The 22,007-nt window shown below is 43.1% G+C and overlaps 2 protein-coding genes and 1 pseudogene across 7 annotated transcripts in view; 1 reads left to right on the top strand and 2 right to left on the bottom strand.

Moving 5' to 3' along the window:
• The window catches only part of LOC311142868 (vacuole membrane protein 1-like), a 95,592-nt gene extending 88,232 nt beyond the window's left edge, over positions 1 to 7,360 (bottom strand). For 2 of the 3 annotated variants that reach the window (XM_084178568.1, XM_084178570.1), the window contains exon 1: positions 7,336 to 7,360. The gene's annotated coding sequence lies outside the window, so the exon portion shown is untranslated. Of the gene's footprint in view, positions 1 to 1,745; positions 1,831 to 7,335 lie in introns of those variants that run through there. The other variant, XM_084178571.1, reaches the window with a different exon arrangement.
• Positions 7,361 to 9,081: 1,721 nt separating this feature from the next.
• Positions 9,082 to 9,724, top strand: LOC311142869 (peptidyl-tRNA hydrolase 2, mitochondrial-like; annotated as a pseudogene). Its single transcript has one exon. The product of its transcript is annotated as a peptidyl-tRNA hydrolase 2, mitochondrial-like (transcript).
• A 473-nt stretch (positions 9,725 to 10,197) lies between these two features.
• Positions 10,198 to 22,007, bottom strand: part of LOC311142867 (clathrin heavy chain 1) — a 45,571-nt gene continuing 33,761 nt past the window's right edge. The window contains exons 15-31 of one of the 3 annotated variants that reach the window (XM_084178565.1): positions 21,859 to 21,984; positions 21,533 to 21,675; positions 21,049 to 21,283; positions 20,695 to 20,817; positions 20,286 to 20,431; positions 19,623 to 19,806; positions 19,309 to 19,501; positions 18,916 to 19,073; positions 18,453 to 18,725; positions 17,868 to 18,185; positions 17,532 to 17,663; positions 17,250 to 17,360; positions 16,853 to 17,023; positions 16,293 to 16,514; positions 14,658 to 14,678; positions 12,437 to 12,512; positions 10,712 to 11,706 (exon numbers count right to left, since the gene is read on the bottom strand). In XM_084178565.1, coding sequence (XP_084034691.1) covers positions 11,570 to 11,706; positions 12,437 to 12,512; positions 14,658 to 14,678; positions 16,293 to 16,514; positions 16,853 to 17,023; positions 17,250 to 17,360; positions 17,532 to 17,663; positions 17,868 to 18,185; positions 18,453 to 18,725; positions 18,916 to 19,073; positions 19,309 to 19,501; positions 19,623 to 19,806; positions 20,286 to 20,431; positions 20,695 to 20,817; positions 21,049 to 21,283; positions 21,533 to 21,675; positions 21,859 to 21,984 — 2,769 coding nt within the window. In that variant the 3' untranslated portion in view covers positions 10,712 to 11,569. Of the gene's footprint in view, positions 10,467 to 10,711; positions 11,707 to 12,436; positions 12,513 to 14,657; positions 14,679 to 16,292; positions 16,515 to 16,852; positions 17,024 to 17,249; positions 17,361 to 17,531; positions 17,664 to 17,867; positions 18,186 to 18,452; positions 18,726 to 18,915; positions 19,074 to 19,308; positions 19,502 to 19,622; positions 19,807 to 20,285; positions 20,432 to 20,694; positions 20,818 to 21,048; positions 21,284 to 21,532; positions 21,676 to 21,858; positions 21,985 to 22,007 lie in introns of those variants that run through there. The other 2 variants (XM_084178566.1, XM_084178567.1) reach the window with 2 other exon arrangements.

Below are 22,007 nucleotides of genomic sequence, written 5' to 3'. Positions count from 1 at the left end.
TGTATCCAGTTTCCAAACGTCCACATTGACTGGGCTGACAGACTGCAGACACTGTACAGGGTTGATTTTACAGGGGCCCATGATGGCTCTTTATATTATAGATAGGAATTCTGTGGACATATGCTGACTGAGGCCCAAGTAGGGTAGTTTTTTTTGCTGTTGTGAGAAATAATAGCTGCACGCCTTTGGAACACACATGGACAGTGAAAACATAATGCTGAATGGTATAGGGTGACCTATAGGTCTAAATGCAAACGTTCATCACTACTCATTCAAACCTCCTGGTAAGTGAATGAGCAAGTTATTCACAATAAACACTACAAAAAACTAGCCAAACAAATGTTTTACAAAAAGTTACAAATACTAGGATGGAAAAGATGCCTGGGGAAATGTTATTTATTGGACTGAAAATACTGCAGCATTAAATCCATCACTCAGTCAGTGTTGAGTTTAGGCTACAATATACAGAATAGTAGGAGATAATGGCCTACTACACCTACATGCTCAATAATGCAGAGTGAGGTCACTGAGGTTATTTACATAAGAGTTGGTGCAGCACAAGCACAAAAATACATAGACTGGTTCCTACACCTACCAGTTAACCCAGTCATTTAAATTGTAGGGGGAGTAAAGGTATTGGATGCCCCATATCAACTTCAACTACTGCCTCTAATCATACCATGAATGTTTTCTGTGAGGGAAGTAACTTTGGCTGAGACAAAACAGCTTGGATAGACAGTCTGTTGACAGCTATCCAAAAAGGAGCACAATAAGCTTCATGCATCATGGCCAGCTGCATTAAATAGCTCTGCAAGCACATTTAAAGGGCCAATCTGGAATTGCTACATCAATTACTGGTCTGTTAAATTAATAGCCATTGATTCTTGAAGAATATAACTTATAAATGCTTCATGCGCTTAGTTAAAATGTTGTACCCCATTAGATCCCACAATATAAGCTTGTTTTACTCCAATGTTTGTAAACAAAGTCAATGTAAACAAACACTGTATAGCTTCAAAACATGGTTAAAATTACCATTTTGATCTCATGGATGGTCAGTCCTTGCATCCACAGCTCTGTCTATGCATTTGTGTTTATATATTTCTCAAACCCCATCCCTCAGTTGTTTACCAAAACAAGAGTCAGGGTAGCCCTTTGTTATTGTTTGAACTCTGGATTGACCTTTTTTAATATATTGTCTTGTCTACTCTTGTGCGTCAACAAGACTGTTGTTTGGGTGTGACGCAACTTGGTGCAAAAAGTTGACTAATTCGTACACGGGAGTTGGAACCCTCACTGTGCTTCATAATTTAAAAAGCGCAATCTTTGATTTACCTATCATGTTGATTTCACAATCTGCCATTTCAAGACTGATGCCTGAAAAGAACAACAAAACAGCGCGTGTCCTAGATCCAGCAGCACGCACAAAGTGTGCCAGAGCCAAGGACTCGATTGCGCAACAACTTCCTTCAAAACACAGACTGCGTGTTTGAGACCTGTTGTGAAACCCCTTGTGCCGTTACGCTTCGAAAGCAAAACTATGGTTTTGTGAAACTTAACAACATAGTAAACAATCGCGTCAAATTAAATGTGATTTTCTTTTTGACAAGCAGTTCTAGCAACACTCCCTCTCCACGCACTGCGCACTGGTTTCAAGTAGCCTATCAACAGCACCAAAAAGTCCTATGCATCTCTTGGTACGCAACAAGTCATGCACAATGTTCGAGGCAGAGAGAGCAACTTACCATCCTGAGATGTCTTGAGTGCCAACAATGTGCCAAAAACCACCGTTTCAAGCTCCGGTGGCAATAGAATAATACATGACTACAGTCTAGTGCAGGGTGTGGTGGGGAGCTGGGGGCTCAGTAAGGGATAACGCACTAGAAGGATAGTCTGGGGCCAAGGAGGGGGTGGTGGCAAGTAAATGTGAGGGGACATTTCACCGTTTGCAGTAACTACCCCAAGAGTTCAAGACTAATTAAAGCTCTAAAAATACACTCAGATCCCTTTCCTGGAACACACATCTAACAAATCTATGTGGTTTGAGCAAAAACATTACCCAGACCAAACTGAGAAGACACCCTGGGTGAGGACATTTCAGGTCATGTCTTGGAAAAGACATGGCCCAAATTACCACTTTGAAAAGTATATAATACTTATAAGGGGGTCATATGAGTTTGTGACAAGTATTGCTGTGAATTATTATGCTATTTTGATGGTTGTACAGTGTTGTCCGTAATATTCTATTAAAAAGATGTCTGCAGTCCAGGGATCCATTTTGTATTGGTTTAATGGAAATTTTGTAAATGTGTGGATCAGGGGAAATAAAGATGAACCATAATGAGCACATAGCATTCAGAGTAGTACAGAAGACAATTACATAAATATACACAAAAGTATGTGGACACCCCTTCACATTACACGTCAGTGTCAGTGGGTTGTCGGCATGGGGTCAAGTGCAAGTGCTGGTTAAGTGTTTTTATTTCTGTGATCAGGGTCGAGGTGAGGAGGAGGATTATTCTGCTGTCCTAGCTTCAGGGGGAAGCTGGTTCCACCATGGGGGTGCCAGGACAGAGAAGAGCTTGAACTGGGCTGAGCGGGAGCTGCCCTCCCGTAGGGGTGCAAGGGCCAAGAGACCTGAGGTGGCAGAACGGAGTGCTCAGGTTGGGGTGTAGGGTTTGAGCATAGCCTGAAGGTAGGGAGGGGCAGTTCACCTTGCTGTTCTGTAGGTAAGCACCATGGTCTTGTAGTGGATGCGAGCTTCAACTTGAAGCCAGTGGAGTGGGCAGAGAAGCAGGGTGACATGAGAGAACTTGGGAAGGTTGAAAACCAGGCGGGCTGCTCCATTCAGTTGTGTTGTGACAAGGTAGAGGGGGTACACAGAAGATAGCCCTATTTGGTAAAAGACCAAGTCCATATTATGGCAAGAACACCTCAAATAAGCAAAGAGAAATGACAGTCCATCATTACTTTAAGACATGAAGGTCAATACGGAACATTTCAAGAACTTTTGAACGTTTCTTCAAGTGCAGTCGCAAAAAACATAAAGCACTATGATGAAACTGGCTCTCATGAGGACCACCACAGGAATGGAAGACCCAGAGTTACCTCTGCTGCAGAGGATAAGTTCATTGGAGTTTCCAGCCTCAGAACTTGCAGCCCAAATAAATGCTTCACAGAGTTCAAGTAACAGACACATCAACATCAACTGTTCAGAGGAGACTGCGTGAATCAGGCCTTCATGGTCGAATTGCTGCAAAGAAACCATTACTAAAGGACACCAATAAGAAGAAGAAACCTGCATTAGACCGGTGGAAATGTGTCCTTTGGTCTGGAATTCAAATTGGAGATTTTTGGTTCAAACTGCTGTGTCTTTGTGAGACTCGGTGTGGGTGAACGGATGATCTCCGCATGTGTAGTTCCCACCGTGAAGCATGGAGGAAGAGGTGTGATGGTGTAGGGGTGCTTTGCTGGTGACACTGTCTGTGATTTATTTAGAATTCAAGGCACACTTAACCAGCATGGCTACCACAGCATTCTGCAGTGATACTCCATCCCATCTGGTTTGGGCTTAGTGGGACTATAATTTGTTTTTCAACAGGACAATAACCCAACACACCTCCAGGCTGTGTAAGGGCTATTTTACCAAGAAGGAGAGTGATGGAGTGCTGTATCAGATGACCTGGCCTCCACAATCCCCCGACCTCAACCCAATTGAGATGGTTTGGGATGAGTCGGACGGCAGAGTGAAGGAAAAGCAGCCAACAAGTGCTCAGCATATGTGGGAACTCCTTCAAGACTGTTGGAAAAGCATTCCAGGTGAAGCTGGTTGAGAGAATGCCAAGAATGTGCAAAGCTGTCATCAAGGCAAAGGGTGGCTATTTGAAGAATCTCAAATATAAAATATATTTTGATTTGTTTAACACTTTTTTGGTTACTACATGATTCCATGTGTTATTTCATAGTTTTGATGTCTTCACTATTATTCTACAATGTAAAAAAAAAAATCTAAATAAAGAAAAACCCTTGAATGAGTAGATGTCTGTCAGGAACTGATGTGGATGTGGTGTAGGAGTCAGGCGCAGGACACAGAGGCTTAGTCCAACAGACTTTACTAGTCATAAAATGACAACATACAAAACACGGGCCTCGAAACAAACAGAGGCGAGCGATTACGCAAACGGTGCGTAAAAAACACCAAACAAAGTAAACAGAGCGGAAACCCGCAGCTCCTACCGACAGGCGGACAATAACACACAACACAAGACTAACCAAACGAGAAACTTATAGGAGACATAATTAACCAAACAGGAGTACACAATCAGACAAAACCAAACAGACATCGAAAACATCGAACGGTGATAGCTAGTACTCCGGGGACGACGACCGCCATAACCTGCCCGAACAAGGAGGAGCAGCCTCGGCCGAAACTTTGACAGTGTCCAAACTTTTGACTGGTACTGTATACACACATGCACAGTATACATGTTTTTTTTGTTTTGTATTTTACCCCACTTTTCTCCCCAATTTCGTGGTCTCCAATTGGTAGTTAGTCTTGTCCCATCGCTGCAACTCCCGTACGGACACGGGAGAGGCGAAGGTCGAGAGTTGTGCGTCCTCTGAAACACAACCCAACCGAGCCGCACTGCTTCTTGACACAGTGCCCATTTAACCCGGAAGCCAGCCGCACCAATACGTCGGAGGAAACACTGTACACCTGGCAACCGAGTCAGCATGCACTGCGCCCGGCCCGCCACAGGAGTCGCTAGTGCGCGATGGGACAAGAACATCCCTACACTGGACGACGCTGGGCCAATTGTGTGTCGCCCCACAAGTGGCACAGTGGTCTAAGGTCTAAGGCCACTGTGCCACTAGAGATCCTGGTTCGAATCCAGGCTCTGTTGTAGCTGGCCGCGACCGGGAGACCCATGGGGCGGCGCACAATTGGCCCAGCATCGTCCAGGGTAGGGGAGGGAATGGCTGGCAGGGATGTAGCTCAGTTGGTAGAGCATGGCGTTTGCAACGCCAGGGTTGTGGGTTCGTTTCCCACGGGAGGGGGCCAGTATGAAAAAATGTTTTTATATGTATGCACTCACATGTAAGTTGCTCTGGATAAGAGCATCTGCTAAATGACAAAAAAATAAAAATTAATACAAAATGTGTCTCCCGGTCGCAGACGGCTGCGACAGAGCCGGGACTCAAACCAGGATCTCTAGTGGCACAGCTAACACTGCAATGCAGTGCCTTAGACCAATGCGATGTTTGAGGTCATCCCATCAGGGGGGAGGGTGGTCATGTTTATTGTATGTGTTGTGTTTTGGTTTCACGCTGTGAGCGGTGTGTCTGCTGGTCCTGGTGGTTATGGGTGCACTCGCTTCCATGCCCGGCCTATTGTAAATGTGTATTATTGTAGCATCATCATCTTTATTGCAAAAATAAACAAAAATACAAACAACTTTAGCCTACATATTCATTTGACGAGGTAATGAACTGTCCATTGATCAGCACAGCAATTGATAAAACAGGACTATGTTTGCAAAACAAGTGATTCTGAACTTATGTCAATATTACACAGGTAAGCTAACGGTAACAGAAATCAGGAACACAGACAGGCTCTATCGATCTCTATATCTATATGAGTGACTGTGTCCAACACCTGTTGTTATGTTGGGCACCTGCTGACCAAAAGGAAATATATTATTTTTCACAATGACATGTATTGCTAAAATAAAGGTTTAAGGAAATACAGGCAGGCACCACATTACTACAAGACAAAACAGCTCACTCAATCAAGCCGATGGTCTTGTAAGTATAAAAGCGAAGCTTGCTTTCATATAATAAAAAAAGAGCTTGGAAAGGTAGTGGAATGGGATAACATCTTAGTGTATTCTGTGAAGAATCCAATACTTTACCCTGTATGCAGTACAAATCACATTATTGTGGGAGCACCTCCTCTAAGAGTATGAATTAGGCTGTTTGCGAAGGTTTGAATCCTAAACAACCTGCCTACACATTGTTTGATGTACAATAGACCAACATAGCTACTGTAGTTGGTCAAAGCTGTGTGCTGGAAAACCTTGGTAGAGCATGGGTGAAGTAGGCATTTCGATGCTCTTTAATTTCCTTAATTTTTCAGCTTCAGACCAATGCTTACTTCTCACTTAAAATGTAACTTTTTGTTTTTAATATAGATACAAATTAACCATATAATGACTAAAGGGGTGACCTGTAGGAGTGATGAGGCACCCAGTAAGTGATAAGGCAGGGGGGTTTTCTACAATTGCATTATAACTGCATTATAATGCATTGCATGCTATTGCATTCATTACGCATTTCATGCTATTGTAATAGGCCTACATCCATAATCTCAATCTAAATCTACATCATCCATGACAAATGTGAACTTTGTAAAAACATGAGATACATTGAGATCTAAAGCCATTAAATGTCACTCTCTGAATTGAGAGCAGCTGTCAGACAAGCTCTGTACAGAAGGACAAACATAAAACGAATGTGTGACAATATCACAATGACCTGTTGAATGAATGACACTTGATAGAGACATTTCTTCAAAGCACCAAGAATGTGACCTTGCACTCAAGCTATAACCCAACATTCTGTCAGCACAGGAGTTGCTCCCCCTTTTAAAAGAGTACATGTATAGCCTCAATCTCACCATAGATAATGTTAGATCACTTTTTTACTTGGCAGCTAGCACCTCTAGAGAATAAATGATTCAGATATCCAGCCAAAGATCCTCAAGGAAAAGTCAAGAGCAAGAAATTAAATTGACCCTAAACAAAACAGACCGGTAAGTAGATGCCAGGTGCATTATAGAACAGAATAGAGCTGAATAGAATATAACAAATATACAATAGAATAGATGTTTGTTTTGTTTCCCCCAAACCATCAAATCCACATCCACAAGACAATAGTTTAATTCACACTAACCTGGCTTCATTCATACATGATGGCATCAATTAACCAGATCCTACTGTTATAAAAGCATGTTAGTCACATTGTCCTGCCAACATGTTTTTCACCAGACAGACACCGGACCATTTTCATTCATCAAGGACTCGGTCAAAATTACAGTGGCTCAAAATAAAATGTTATTAGGGTAGCTATAGCAATAATCAACCTTAATATTTGCTAGTCAAAACCTGGCACGAATCAGTAACCTGATGAAAGACTAGCGTTTTACAAAGACATGCTGATAGAGGATAGCCTAATGTCAAATGTGGATAGACTGTATTTGGCCTAATGTTATGATACTACTGTTATAAACACACCACGACAATGAGCAGACATGAACGGTACAAATCGTCCCCCTACCTTCTCCTTTCACTCTCGAACTGTCAAACGCCGCAGCCTGCCGCACAGGAAACAGACGTATTTTATTTTATCCAAGATTATTTATTATATTGACAAGATGGTCGAGTGACCTCTAACAATGGAAATACATGTACTTAAAGATGGAAGGCAGGCGAGATCAGGTGGGACCATTATAGCCAATGAGAGGGCAGATACGCGTGAGACGGAACAACAGGCACAACTCCGATACTCACTAATAATAAGGAATTCCCCTCGACCATGCCGACAAAATGGGGAAAACAAAAGTATTTCCAATTGACCGCCATTGTAAAAGAGCCAACTTCGTTGTACATATTTTGTTAAACATAAATTACAAAACATGCCGAAAAGCTGCTGTGTTGTTCGGAGTGGGAAATGTGGGGACCCAGTGTCCAAGTAGGCTACACGTAGCCATGTGTGTGAAAAACATTTAATCACAGGTAAGACATTTAACTTGTTTACTATAGTCCGTTTGTAACTCCACTCACTACTTGTAGCTGTATAGTCTTTTTGTTTGTGTTGTTGGTCTTGGCTATCTTAATGTTCCGTCGTCGGTAGTTAGCATTCACGTGGCTGCTATCATGAAAAGGGGCATGAGGGAAGCCCTACAATAATGTTTTTCCTAAGTAGTGAGAACGCTTGGGATCAGGCAATGATGAAAAGTAATCTTTAGACATGTACTTTAAAGTTGTTTTTTCAAAGTTGCCGAAATTCCACGTGCGTCCACTTATATCCGTGCATTACGAAACTTTTATTTGATCAAATAAGCCGTATGTAGCAAATAAGCAAATACTTTTTTTGTTGACCAAATTCGGCAACTCTCATTGACCTTCATACAGATTTTGGGCGGAGTAAACTCTCGCTTCGCCTCTTCCTCTCTGATCTCATGGACCGTCTACTTCCGCTAACGAACTGACCACGAGCCAATAGGAATGGTGTTCAATAGTACCACAAAACACCTTATCATTTGGATGGGCTTTGATAAATGCCCCTTCCATTGGCTGATAGGCGATGAGTATATCCAGATACTTCAAAGCCTGATAAAGCTGACCGTCACCTGTTCAGGGTGCGTGTTCGAGAGCAACAAATTGGTGCAGTCGTATTCTTAACATTTGCAGTCACATCATAGCTGATAGATTTGTTACTGTTACCATATTGTCGTATTTACTTTATTAGATTATACTAGTATTAGGAGCGAGAGAGTCTATGAATGAAATACATGGGATAGTAGTAATTCTTTGAAATCGAACCATATTATTTTCAATAACTATTAATAGGACATAAAACACAAAAAGCTGGATAAACTGTGCCATTGGCACTAGTACCCGAAACACCCACTATTTATTTGTATCTCCCAGTTGACATCTACTCTTCATAGAGTGGTGGGTGAGGAAGAGCTCTGTGGACCCTAGTGTCCGGAAGTAATTTAGCCATTAATTGTAGCCACTGCGATCAGTAGAGTTGCTATTTCCTCAAGTTTTCTCTTGTCAATTAACTTGTGACATTCTAGGATTACTGTTATATTAATAAATATGATAGTTAGAGGAAAAAATTAAGGGTACATATCTGGCTGTGTTGGCTAAATCACTACAAATCCCATTGAGCCAAGCGAGGAGAGGCTGCCTGTAGTCATAGTTCCAAGACCAGCCCTTGTATGTTCCCATCAGACTAACTGATGACAGGTGAAGGCAATATTTGTGGAAAGACGTGTGGTAGGTAGTGTGGTGATTTTGTGAAACTAGCTATGTAGCTATTCCTTTAATCAACTCACAGCCTTAGATCTACTTAAAGTGCCAGTCTCAAGATGGATTTCTTGTACGGCCAGGTAGCGATTGGAATATTGGAAGGAGTGGGCTGTGGATTTTGCCTAGGCTGGCACTTACGGGATCGGAGCGGCGATGGGGGCGAAGCAGACGCCAGCTTCATGGGAGGGGAGTTCAAAATGATCCTGGTGGTCTGGTGAGACCTGAAGATGGGTAAGGGGAAAGTGGCAGCCCAGTCCTCACACGCCGCTGTGTCAGTCTACAAGCAGGTCCAGCGCAGGAACCCTGAGCTGCTGAAGCAATTGGAGTACTGTGGTCAGCCCAGAGTCGTGGTTAAAGCCCCGGATGAGGACAGTCTGATAGAACTGCTAACCCATGCCAAAGAAGTAGGGCTGCCTGTCTTTCCAAGATGCAGAGAGGACCAAGATAGCGCCAGGATCTCGTACTGTGCTGGGAGTAGGCCCTGGACCAGCTGATCTCATGGACAAAGTCACTGGACACTTGAAGCTGTATTAGATCCAAATTAGGACTTGAGTTGTCTGTATTAGTGGTATTGGAAGTAGGATAATCCTGGTCCACTTCAAAACTTTTTTATAGAGAAGTGGTAATCTGGGAACTGTATGTCTTTTCATTAAAGGTCCAAACATGTCATCCTAGCAGTAACTGATACACCGACCCAGACACAATAGGCCTACATCTTACTTTTGCTATGCTTAGAATGTGCACTTGTGCTTAAACTACCCCAACCCATCTGAGCACTGGTTTACAATTAAAACACTATTGTACATCACTGATTTGGCAGGCATACATCCATAGTGATATGGATTTTCCCTAAAGGACACCTTGATAAAAGGTTCATAAGAGGGAAGATACACCAAACGTCAGCCATGCATAGCAGCTGGCAGTCCTATTGCATCGGACATAATTTTAGATTAATTTCCTGGCGATTCTAAATGTTGAAATACCACCAATCATCGACACCCAGCAGGTGATCTACTGCGCATGGCCGACATGTTAGTTTATGATCCTTACAAACATGACAGACAAAACAAGGTTGAGAAGGGAACAGAAGAGACCCGACCAGACTTTTCTTGACAAACAAGAAGCCTTTATTTTATGTGGAAAAGAAAACCGCAGTTTCATTCATCATCATGATCCAGATCCTGCACAATCAACTTTGAGTGCGCGCTTAAATCTAGTCATTTGTTGAGAGTATAGGGTAGACGGAGAGTTAATGATTCTTTGTATAAACGCAAGCCTTCGATAAAAACACAAAATTACCAGTCCTGTGATTTTCTTCAATTAGATCAGAGGGCAAACTGAAATAAAGTATGAATCCCAAATGGCACCCTATTCCCTACATAGTGCAGCACAACTCCTATGTGCCCTGGTCAAAAGTAGTGCACTATGTAGGGAATAGGGTGCCATTTTGGACACACAAAAAGAAAGACAACAACCTGGCAGGACATCAAGGCTATTAGGTTTTATATCCTCTCTTCTGTACAATCAAGAACAGTGACCTAGAACACCATGATATCCAGCATACAGAAACCAACCGCAGGGGGAGGGGGGTTAATAACATACACAGGTCTGACTGAACTGAAAAGAGCTTCTTTAATTCCAGTAAACAATCCCTCCTCCAAATGGAATGGTCCCACACAAGAGCACTGTTTACAGCAGGAGGCAAGGAAAGTGTGTTACACGCAGCAGAGTGAGACGCAAAGACACCGACTTCAGCTCTCTACCGCAGTCTGACTCAATGACTAACTGGAGAACCTGCATAGGCTTGGGAAGGATAAAACTCACTTTTGGAAATCATGTCTGTATGCATTTTAAAATAATCAGTTTTTTCTCTTGAGCTACACAACCCCTTTAACCCTGTGTAGGTCATCACTGGTATTGTACATAGTGTTTCTAGTTTGTTTGTGGGTCATGGAAGCAGCAGTCATGTTCAAATATAGAAGAACATTCTAGCTTTTTTTCCCTTTCTGAATATACAATAATTAAATGCATTTTACAGACAGATAGAGCAAGCTGCTCACACACATAAAAATGAAGAGATTCTACATTAGGTTCTTCACTCACGAGTGCAAATCAGATGCTTCACAACAGACCTTTAATTAAGAGGAGGACTCTCTCTTCCCACAAGCCCCCTCATTGTACATAAACCATTCCGCATAAAAAAAATGGCCCAAAAATTAAATCTAGTAAATATAATGGAATGTGAAAAATTATAATAATTGTGATCCAATCTTTTTCTTTGACAACAGAAATAAAATGTCCTTCATGAGTTTTTTTTTTTTTAAAGGAAAACAAAAACAATAACATAATTAAAAAATAATAACTGCTTGTTTGAATCCCCTAAATGTTGTGAGTAGAAGATGGTAATAGCCTAGTGAAGGACTGAGCTGAGAGAGATGGATGGATGGGCTCCAGGGCTTGCCAGGAGACCTTTACATGCCGTAGCCAAAGCCTGGTTGGGCCTGAGGTGCCTGGGGGTAGCCTGCAGGGGCCTGGTAACCGTAGCCGTAGGCCTGCTGGGGGGGAACGGGCACGCTGGGGCCAGCAGTCAGCATCAGCTGGGGTGTGCCTGGAGAAAAGAGATAGGTATTACATATAGGGCTGACACCAAAGATTAGAATCTATTCGGATTTAATTAATTTACTCTGATTCAAATCATTTGATGCCGATTGATTCGAATATTTAAACTTATGTTTTAGAATGGAGCACAAGCCACAGTGCAACTAACATTCCAGAGTGCCAAGGAAGCCCAAATGTTTTTATTTATTTTAATGATTATTTTTTTTAACAGCAGACTGTAGAGAGAAGACAGGTTGGAGGAGATTGATTCAAACCCATGCCGACTCTGGCATAAGTGTTCCGAGGTCAGAGGCACTAGCCACTGGCCCACACGGAAGCCTAAATGTGTTGATCAGTTATGGACATAAGTGCTGAAAACATATTCGCTCACCATTTACTAAGTTATCAGGACCTATTAGGATGAGAAATACCAGAGTTTTGGCGCAGGTACAGCAGACTATACAAATATGAAATGACAAATCTGATACGAATATCAAAATAGGGACAGCCCTATACACATGCATGTCATCAACATCAACTCGTCACCATCAAACCTTTCCACATCTTATCAATTTCTCTTTACTGTTTACTCTTCAACTTTTTTCTTCTCTTTACTACTTAGGGCACAAAAGGCTGGGTTACGAGAGTCATCTTGACTGTTTTTGAGTGAGTTGGTGTGAATGGCTGTTCTCATGGTCTGTGTCAGATTCTTGTTTGTGAATGATGCATGAGGTACGTACCATAGACGATGGGTTGTGTCTCTGTCGCCTGCTCCTCCTCTTTCCTTAGGGACTCTGAGGTCTCCAGCTTGTCCACCTGGAATAGAGGTCAGAAAGAACACAATGATACACAGCTACAAGCAGGCAGGCCAGAGAAGACTAGACGTGCTGGAAAAGCCTTCATTCATTGACTGTTCTTTCATTTAGTAGTTTAATTAATATGTTAAGTGATTGATGGATAGGACCATTCCAGGTGTGTGAAGTGAGTGCATTCTAGGAGATAATTATTTTCAACACAAGGCTGCTGTGAGCTGCCCCTTCATCACACATTTAAAACTAGTGAATAAATATGAGAGATGACCATTAAGATGTGACAGGAAAAATACTTTCAATGGACTTTGGTCACCCCATTCAGCCACTCTTCTTTACGTTATATTTTCGGTATACATTAACATTGCTATGTATGTAGAGAACCAAACCCATATCAAGTATGCAACAGGTGTAAAAAAATCTCATGAGATCAACATTTTACCTTTGTCATCTTTGAGCTATTTTAAATGTAGCGATGTTAACTGCCAGGCGGTATTTTTTCTATGATTTATCTAGGACCTATTCACCCTTTCCCTTATCAAACATGCTTAGTTTTAGCTCATCAAAATCAGCCCACTAACTCCAATGAATTACCTTTTAAGAATAGCAGAAGTAGATTTCCAAAGGTTGTTAGGAAGAAAACTTAATTGGGATTGAAAGTTGCAGTAAGAGGCAAGATGCATTTTGCGCTAGTAAAAAAAAAAAAAAAAGTTTCACTATTTTGTTCTCACTATATATTTCTGTGCTTCAGTGCTGAAAGTGGGTTCAGTTCCCTCCATACCTCTTAAGAACATTAGTAACTATCATGAGTAAATCTCTTCCCACAAAATCCCAACAAGCAGAGGCTTCATTGAAAGGAGAAGAGCAACATGCTACAATAGTTGTTACAGTTGGTTAAAATAGTTTGCATGAAAAAGAGGCAGAAGTACTGAAGCGCAGAGGGAGTGAAAGCTTGGGATCATTCATAGTCCTCCACTCAAGGCCTACCAGGCCCATCAACCAACAGCAAGGCACAGCCAACAACATCAATGTCTCCTAGAGTCTCTCAGTGACGCTAGATTCTCATTGGCAGGTGCTCAATCACGTGCATATTTTAAAACCAGAGAACATTTCCCAAAGTGCAGGTACCATTACCCATTTTTCACACAAACATACAGTACATACTCTTTCTCTTGGATATAGTGTAAAGGTCTGTGAAGGAATGCACTTTTCAGTTACTGCCCATGCAAAATTAACTTCAATAACAATTAACAAAGACAGATTTTTTTTTTCTCCGCCTCTAGTGCTGCAGCACAAGCTGTATTTCACTGTCAAGACTTCAATATGAGAACTAACTCAGTCATAAGAAATGTATAATTTCATCACTACAAAATGGGACCACTACTGAAAAATTTCTGGAGAAGAAAAAAAACACCAGATAGGTGCAGTGAAATGTGTTGTTTTACAGGGTCAGCCATAGTAGTACGGCGCCCCTGGAGAAAATTAGGGTTAAGTGCCTTGTTCAAGGGCACGTCGACAGATTTTATTTCTCACCTTGTCGGCGTGGGTATTCGAATCAGCGACCTTTCGGGTACTGGCACAATGCTCTAACCGGTATGCTACCTTCCGCCCTAAAAATTGCATTCGCTTCACAAACCTTGATCAAATGATGCATTTCTTGGCTTACAGTTTTAGTACTATGGTTAAATGCAGTCTACAACTGGTTTGCAGTCCTTTTTGAGAGGGGGTCTAAACTATGTGCCGGCAATGAGAAGACTCAAGACTGAGTTCATTAATGGGCGTTATAATTTATTCTATAAAATTAACACTCTTGGGGTATCAAGAGCACTTTAAGGTCATTGTGGGTTCAAGGGTCAGGACTGGGAACCAATGGCAGACTGGCATCATTGATAGACTTCCTCAAAGGGTTGTCATTGGTGAGTAACTACAGATCTACTAGAGTGCTCTGCTGCCCAGTCGGAGAGTCCAGTTGAGAAGGCACTACTCGGTGTGTATGTGTGTGTCTCGGTCTTTGGAAAAGCAGCAGTGTAACATATGGGAGAATTAACAAAACTCATGCAGATTCCTGAGGTAGCAGTACTCCAGGCTAAATGAACCTAAATTAAAGAACGAAACAGCAAGAGAGAGATGGAATATAGAAATCGACTTTCACCTTTTCCTTAATTGCATCAACCTGGAAGGGAATTCAAGAAGCGCAGCTTAGAAAATAAAAATAACTAAGTTTCCTATAGTGCAGAGACAGAGAGAGAGAGCAGGCTGAGACAGCATACAGAGATGGGCAACCAAATATCCACACAGTAGAAAAGAAAACCCAAACTAAATTACAGAAAAGACCATAACACACTCCTGTCTAGAAGGAAGTCTGGAACAATTTCTTCCTCTATAATGCCCTGAATTTCTCTAGTTTGATTGTTAAACTATCCTTTCTATCCTAAGAACTATTGTTTTGAAGATAGAGATCGCGCTACAATGATTAACCTACCACATTTGCATGCATACAAATACAGTTGCTAGTAAAATGTGAAATATTTAACTGTTTTCCACTTAGTAGGCTATACAGTATATCTGTAGACTATAGGTTCCGGTCAACTCAACTCTGAGTCACTAAACTACTATTGAGAGCAGAGCAGTATAGACTGCATTAGCCCTGTTCTATTGATAGACATACATGGTAGAACTGGTGTCCTCTATATGTCATTGGCTAGACTGGAGAGCTGCTGGACTACAGTTCTGTTCAAAGCTATATATATATAGAGATAGCTGTGGTTGAGGTGTGCAGAGCAGACAGGCACATGCTGACTCATGTTTAGTCACAGCAGTCCCACATGCAGTCACGCAGCATCCAATGACGAGCTCCACTTACTTGGCACTGAATATCAATGACAAGATAACAAACTATTGGACACTAGAGAGGAACTATCTTTAGTTCCTCTCTCTAGTGTCCAATAGTTTGTTTTCTTGTCATTGATATTCAGAGGGGACACCACCTTGAAACAATGCATTAACAAGACACTTGTACTGTACCCATTGTCTGTAATCTGTTGAGTACAGTAACATTTTAGTTAGAGCATTAAACAAAGAGCAATTACTGTCTTTTATATGGAAAAGGTTAACAAAAAAGCTGTAAATGGTTAAGAGGGGAAACAAACTAGAAAAACAAAAAAGTAAGAAATAACTATTTCTATTGAGTATACGAGGACTATTGGCACACCACATAGAAATACAATTATTCTAAATAGAATATTCTATTATACTGATTCTAGTAAATCTATTTCTATGAAGCCACACACCTCTGCTGCAAAGTCTAGACTCTGCTGGACTGAGTTCTAATAGAATCATTGATGAATCTCTGGTAGCAACTTGCCATATAAAAATAAGGCATTGTGCTACTGAATAGCTAAGTAAGTGCCTTTTCAAAACGCGGCTAACTGCTAAAAGCATTCGACTGAGTAACGGAAGATCACCGCACAATGTGTTTGGAAAGGGCTTTGGGTAAAAGTGGCATTTGGCATTTAGGATCAGCTTACTTTCACCCAAACCATTTGGGGTAAGAAATGCCAAACTGACCCTAGATCAATGTCTAGGGGAAAGTTCACCCTACTCCCACTGAAAGCAGACCTGGGTTGTGTTCATTAGCCACAAAATGGAAGAAAACTGAAATGTTCTGTTGCATGCCCAAATGAACAACACCCTTGGAACTGTAGAATAGAACCACCATGCTTGGTTTGGTTTAGCCCACTCAACACTCCACATGACTCAACACTCCATGTCCAGACCGCCAACCCACCTTGGAGAGGTACTCCCTCATGACCTGGATGAAGTAGGGCATGGAGAACTCCATGATGTTGTGCCTCCAGGCCGTCTCCAGCACCACGTCAGGTCTCAGCAGGTCGTAGCAGGTGAAGAGGCAGGCGGCAAAGCACTCCTTCTTGTCCTCCGTCAGGAACCAGCCCAGCAGCTCCTCAGCCAGCTCCGTGTCCTTGGACTCGGATGCGTACTGCATGGCATCCTGGAGGAAGATGGAAACAAGATAGAGGTTCAAGATCAGGAGTGGTGACTTGATGCTGTGTGTTTGAGAGGAAGTTAGCACCAAGCCACTTTGTCTGGTATCTATCTGGTCATGCTAGAGAACTTTCACTCCAACATGGGATTTTGACCACTAACCCTACCCTTAAACACTCATCTTACCAGACAAAATGGCAATATACTACATTTCCCATTATCCTCCTAACCAATTAGGTTCAATGACAATATAATGTCAATTACAATAATATACCTTTTCCAAGTGAATGGCAGTCAGAGGAGAAACAAGCCTTGGTAAGGAGAAGGGAATGAATGAATGAGTACCTTGTAGAGTTTGTCCTTCTTGCAGAGCTCCACACTCTGTTTCCAGCGGTTGTTACCCTTGAAGAGGTAGGCAGCGATCCTCCTGAACTCAATCAGCTCGTGTTTCTCCAAGCGCTGGGCAAGCGAGATGTTGTCAAAGTTGTCGTAGGCATCTATAGATGTCCTCAGAGCCTGAGTCCACGGAGAGAGGGAAGGAAGGAAGGAAAGGATGAGTAACTGTTGTTCAGTGAGGTAAAAAACACTTTTTTCAAGTAAACAAGATACTAGAAATGTCATATTTAGGGCCAGTTTCCCAAACCCATATTAAGCCTAGTCGAGGATAAAAAATAATTCAATGGAAAATGTGTCTGTGTTAATTGTTTGACAATGTAACAACCAACCAAAATTGACCACAAACCTGATAGTCCTCCTCTGTGATGAACAGGTTGGTAAGTGCTTCATTGACAGACTTGTTGTTGTGGTTCTGTACTGAGCGCAGGTAGGGCTTGACCAGGGGCAGCTGTTTCACCTGGACCACACACACCGCTGATTATTAGTACTGCATTCATTATAAGCAGAGTGCACTGTACTGTACATACAAATACACATTTCACAGTCTTAGAGCAACTGCTACAACAGGTGTCACAATGCTTCAGTTTCCTGTGTTGGCAGATAGGAGGGGACAGAGAGCTTGTCTCACCTTGCTGAAGAAGTTGACAGCACGGGAGTGGTCCAGTCTGGGGGATAGCACTATGAGCAGGTCATTCAGTAACAACGGCTTGAACTCCAAATAGAACTGAGTTGCTTTGTAATACAGCTCCACGTTGGCCACCTACACACAGTGACAGGAAAGGGATAAAGGGAGAGATATTGTAATGTATTATAATTGTAAAGTGTATTGAGATGTTTCAATGTACTTTAAATATACACTTAACAATATCACATCGAGCTTTGTCATAATAGATCATATACAGCAATGACCGCTACCTTGGTGATGATGTCATTATAGATATATAAATGTTACTGATTGGGTTACCTTGGTGATTATGTCTTTGAACTGGCCCTCCTTCCAGGCGTCGGTGGGGTGGTTCATCATGGTGATGATGGCGTTGTCAAACTCCTCGTACTTATCGTACAGGAACACCAGCTCCGCCCACAGGTGGGCCTGCTCTGCCGCCCTCAGAACCTTTGGAATGTTGACTCTGGACCAGAAGAGCTCCAGGTGCTCCCTCATCTTCTGGGGTTTGAACTTGGAGTAGAGGATGGCCAGCTCGGTGAACATGCCCATGTGAGCCCGCTCCAGCCCCAGGGCTGCCTCCAGCATGGTGATCAGCTCCTCAAAGTAAGCACGGTCCTGAACACAGACAAGTAGAGTGACAAGTGGTTAAAGGTGGTCATGTAGGCATCGGTTTGTAGTGGTAAAGCATTGAGGGGTTCTAAAGCACCAAATGTGATTGCCAAACAAGAGTGTGGAGAGAGGAGGACGAAATAAGAACTTTTCATGTTGACTAGAGTGAAAAGACACATTTCATACAAACAACTGTGCCAGCGTCTAGCAGCAAGGAGGATAAGGTGCATCGAGACAGAGTGGGCTGTGTGTGTGTGTGTGTATCAGTCTTACCTGGTAGTAGTTGATAAGCTCCTCCAGTTCGTCAGCATGCACCACGATGTGGAGGCCACACATCTGGGCCAGCCGGAACTCCTTTCCATCCACGCAGGCGAAGCACACCTCCTTCCAGGTCCTAGTGCTGTTGGCCTTGCGGGCCCCGTCCACCGCCGCCTGGTACTCCCCGAGGTGCACCAGGGTGGACGCAAGGCGGCCGAAGTTGGACACGTTGTTGTACAGTAACTTGGCCGCGTCGTACATTTTCTCATCGTAACAGCGGTCGCCGACCTTCGTTGTGAGAGGGAAAGCGTATGAATGTCAATCAATGTCTTACATAGGGAGTTGTTTGGGACAACATAGAAAATCAGTTCCTGGTTAGGGTATTAGAATTCCTGGTGAACTGTTTATATTTCTCATTGACTTAGAATACAATAACGTGTACTGTTTAATACATCAATCTGGACTACAGTAACGGTACCTGTTGGATGTGGGCGTTGTTGGGTCCGTTGATGAACTCCTCCAGCTCAGCCAGACGGTTGGTCTTGGCCAGGGCAAAGATGAGCTCTGTCTCCACATAGGACTCCCGGGCCTTCTTACGAGCCATCTGAAGGAACTTCACCAGGTCCTCCCAGTTACCTGACACAGACATACACCAGAACAGCCATTATAGTCAGCTAAGAGAGGCTGGGAGGTTACAGTACCTTAAATCCTAAGGTCATTCAGTGAGCCACTGATGATTACAGAAAGTCACCAAAAACAGCTGGACATTTTCCAGACTGAGGACATGTATTCACTGACATTGGGAGATTTTACCCATTCAGCCCACCCTGCCACCCCCTATCCCAGCTATAGCCTGCCCCACCATCTTTACCACTCTGGTCGGCGGCCTGTACCACCTCCATGTAGGCAGAGGGGTCGTCAGCCTTGATGTAGGAGTCGATGGCCTCCTTGACCAGGCCCTTCTGCAGCTGAGCCTTGGCCAGCTGGCTCCACACGGCCGGCTCGTTGCAGCGCTCGGCAAACTCATAGGCCCGGTCCAGGTTCCCAATGTGCTCAATGAGAACCTGGGGAGAAGAGACAACAGGGGAGTCAACATCATACCCTGACAGGAAGTCAGACGCTGTGTATCAATCATGTTGAAGGTAAGAAGAAGGGGAATGAAGGGGGGGTCAGGGTTCATCTCACCTGCACGGCGGAGGTGTTGACGTCAAACTTCCTGAAGATGGCAAAGGCCTCCTCGAAGAGCTCGTTGCTGATGGCGATGTTGGCGATGTCTGGGGCATCATAGTTGTCCAGGCGGTTGATGTACTCCATCACACGGGTCCGGTCCGCCTTGATGGCCGTCAGGATCAGCAGGTTCTGCAGGTTTCTGAATAAATAAACAACCCTCAGCATCGACCCTTAACACCAAATAATCACAAACCATCCTGGAAATCAAGGTGTAAGGCTCAGCAATTGTATGTGTAAAGTTTTGTTAAGTTTACAACTGTATGTGTAAAGCTTTGTTAAGTTTACAACTGTATGTGTAAAGCTTTGTTAAGTGTACAACTGTATGTGTAAAGCTTTGTTAAGTGTACAACTGTATGTGTAAAGCTTTGTTAAGTTTACAACTGTATGTGTAAAGCTTTGTTAAGTTTACAACTGTATGTGTAAGTTGACTTTCTTGTAAAGTTCACTTTACATTTACTTTAGAGTGTGTTGCGATTTTAAATGCATTTTAAATGTTTGATTTGATTGATTTGGAACAGTATGAAAAAAAGATGGCGGAAGTGAACGAGAGAGAAGACACACCATGGACAGCCCAGCCTACAGTGAGCACAGCTATCAGAGCTCTAGTAGCTCTGTTACCTGTGTTCACTGAAGACGGAGTTATCCAGTACGATCTTCTCCAGCAGCTCAATGAGTTCGTTAGGCAGGTCTGCAGTCATGAAGGCCTTGACTGTGACGGACACCTCCTCTGGGTCCTGGGTCTCAGACAGGGCTGTCTGCACCACCTGACAGGGAGGGAAAAAGAGATTTAGACAGGGTCATGAGGAGATGCACGAATCTCCAACTCAGCTATTGTTCAGAGCAGAGTTTGTGTCAATTCAGAAGGTTCACTGAAGGCTGAGTTATCCAGTACGATCCTCTCCAGCAGCTCAATTAGTTTGTTAATGAATTGAAAAACCTTTATTGAAGATTGCCTGAATTGAAAATGGAATTGATCCCAATACTGGTTCAGAGCTGGTCCAGACTGGTGTGTATGGGGACCACCTACCTGGTCGATGAGTTGTCTTCTGAAGGGGTTGGTCTCCAGCAGCACGCTGGCCCACAGGTCAGGGTCCCTGCGACGTACCAGGTAGCGAGACAGACTCTTGAACAGGGAGTTCTCATTGCACACCTGAGAGAAAACAAAGTTACTCCACTACTCTCACCTCACATTCTGAAATAATACTTTCATATGTAGGCTATTCCCATTATTGCGGTAAGAATGTCAGTTAATATTAATGCATAGCAATGCAGAGAATTTAAATTTACACTGATATGTTTTAGTTAGACCTATTTTCTAACCTATATGAAACGACTTCCTATAAGAAAAAGAAGAGGAAGGAGAGAAGAAGCAGCTACTGACGTTGATGAGTTCCTGGTCACACTGTCCTCTCTCGTAGGCAACGCAGGCCAGGTGAGGGTCCCTCTTCTCGCAGTACTTGCCCACCACGCGGCTGTCGTAGTAGGGGTTCTCGCGCAGGAAGCGCTCAGGGTTGTTGTTGCTGTCGATGTAGATCTTGGCCAGGGCATTGTGGGTAGCGGGCTCCTCACAGCCCTCATGGATACGGGCCTCCAGCCAGGGCAGGAGAAGCTTCAGTCTGAGGAGAGGGAGAAAAAAAAGAGAGGGAGATGAGCCTGCTGACTACTACGGATGCTGATATCACAGTTACTATACAAAAGACTAGGTAAAGGCTACAGTAAAGTCTCTTCATACTACTTTTGTTCTTGATACCATGGTGTTTAAATAGGTTGGAGTGATATACTAGCTACTATCAACTACAATGAACCCCTCTAACTAGTAGTTTCTTTCTGCCATCTGATGAAAAGGGGTTGGGTTTGTGTTGTACCTGTTCCTCTTCTCCACCTCAGCCACCAGTTCGTCAGTGGAGAACTGTCCTCTGACCACCAGGATCAGACTCTTAATGACGTCCTCAGAACAGTCCACGTCCAGAAGCCCTCCTATCACCACTGGCAGACGGCTGGGGTTCACCTAACACACACGTCAATATTCCTGGACACTATTATGACTGTGGGGCCATTATTCTTGAGTCTGCGCTAGTTTAGGTGGACATGAAACTCAGTGAGAATATCTTGCTTAGTTTGTATATTTTGTCAATTAGGATGCTTGACAGTGTTTGTTTGAGCAAGAGTATGTTTGACCACGTTCACTTACTTTCTGCACATAGATCTCAATGTATTTTTGCAGGTTGTTACGGTACAGGTAGAGGACCAGGTCGTGGACAAAGTCGAAGCGGTCACACACAATGATGAGTGGGAGCTGGTCGGTCAGCTTGGCCTCCTGTCCAATCACAGAGCAGGGGG

Source organism: Coregonus lavaretus (genome assembly GCF_964263955.1).
Source record: "Coregonus lavaretus genome assembly, chromosome: 15".
Classification (NCBI taxonomy): Eukaryota; Metazoa; Chordata; class Actinopteri; order Salmoniformes; family Salmonidae; genus Coregonus; species Coregonus lavaretus.
The sequence above is the reverse complement of the archived record's forward strand: the minus strand, read 5'-3'. Positions and strand labels throughout refer to the sequence as shown.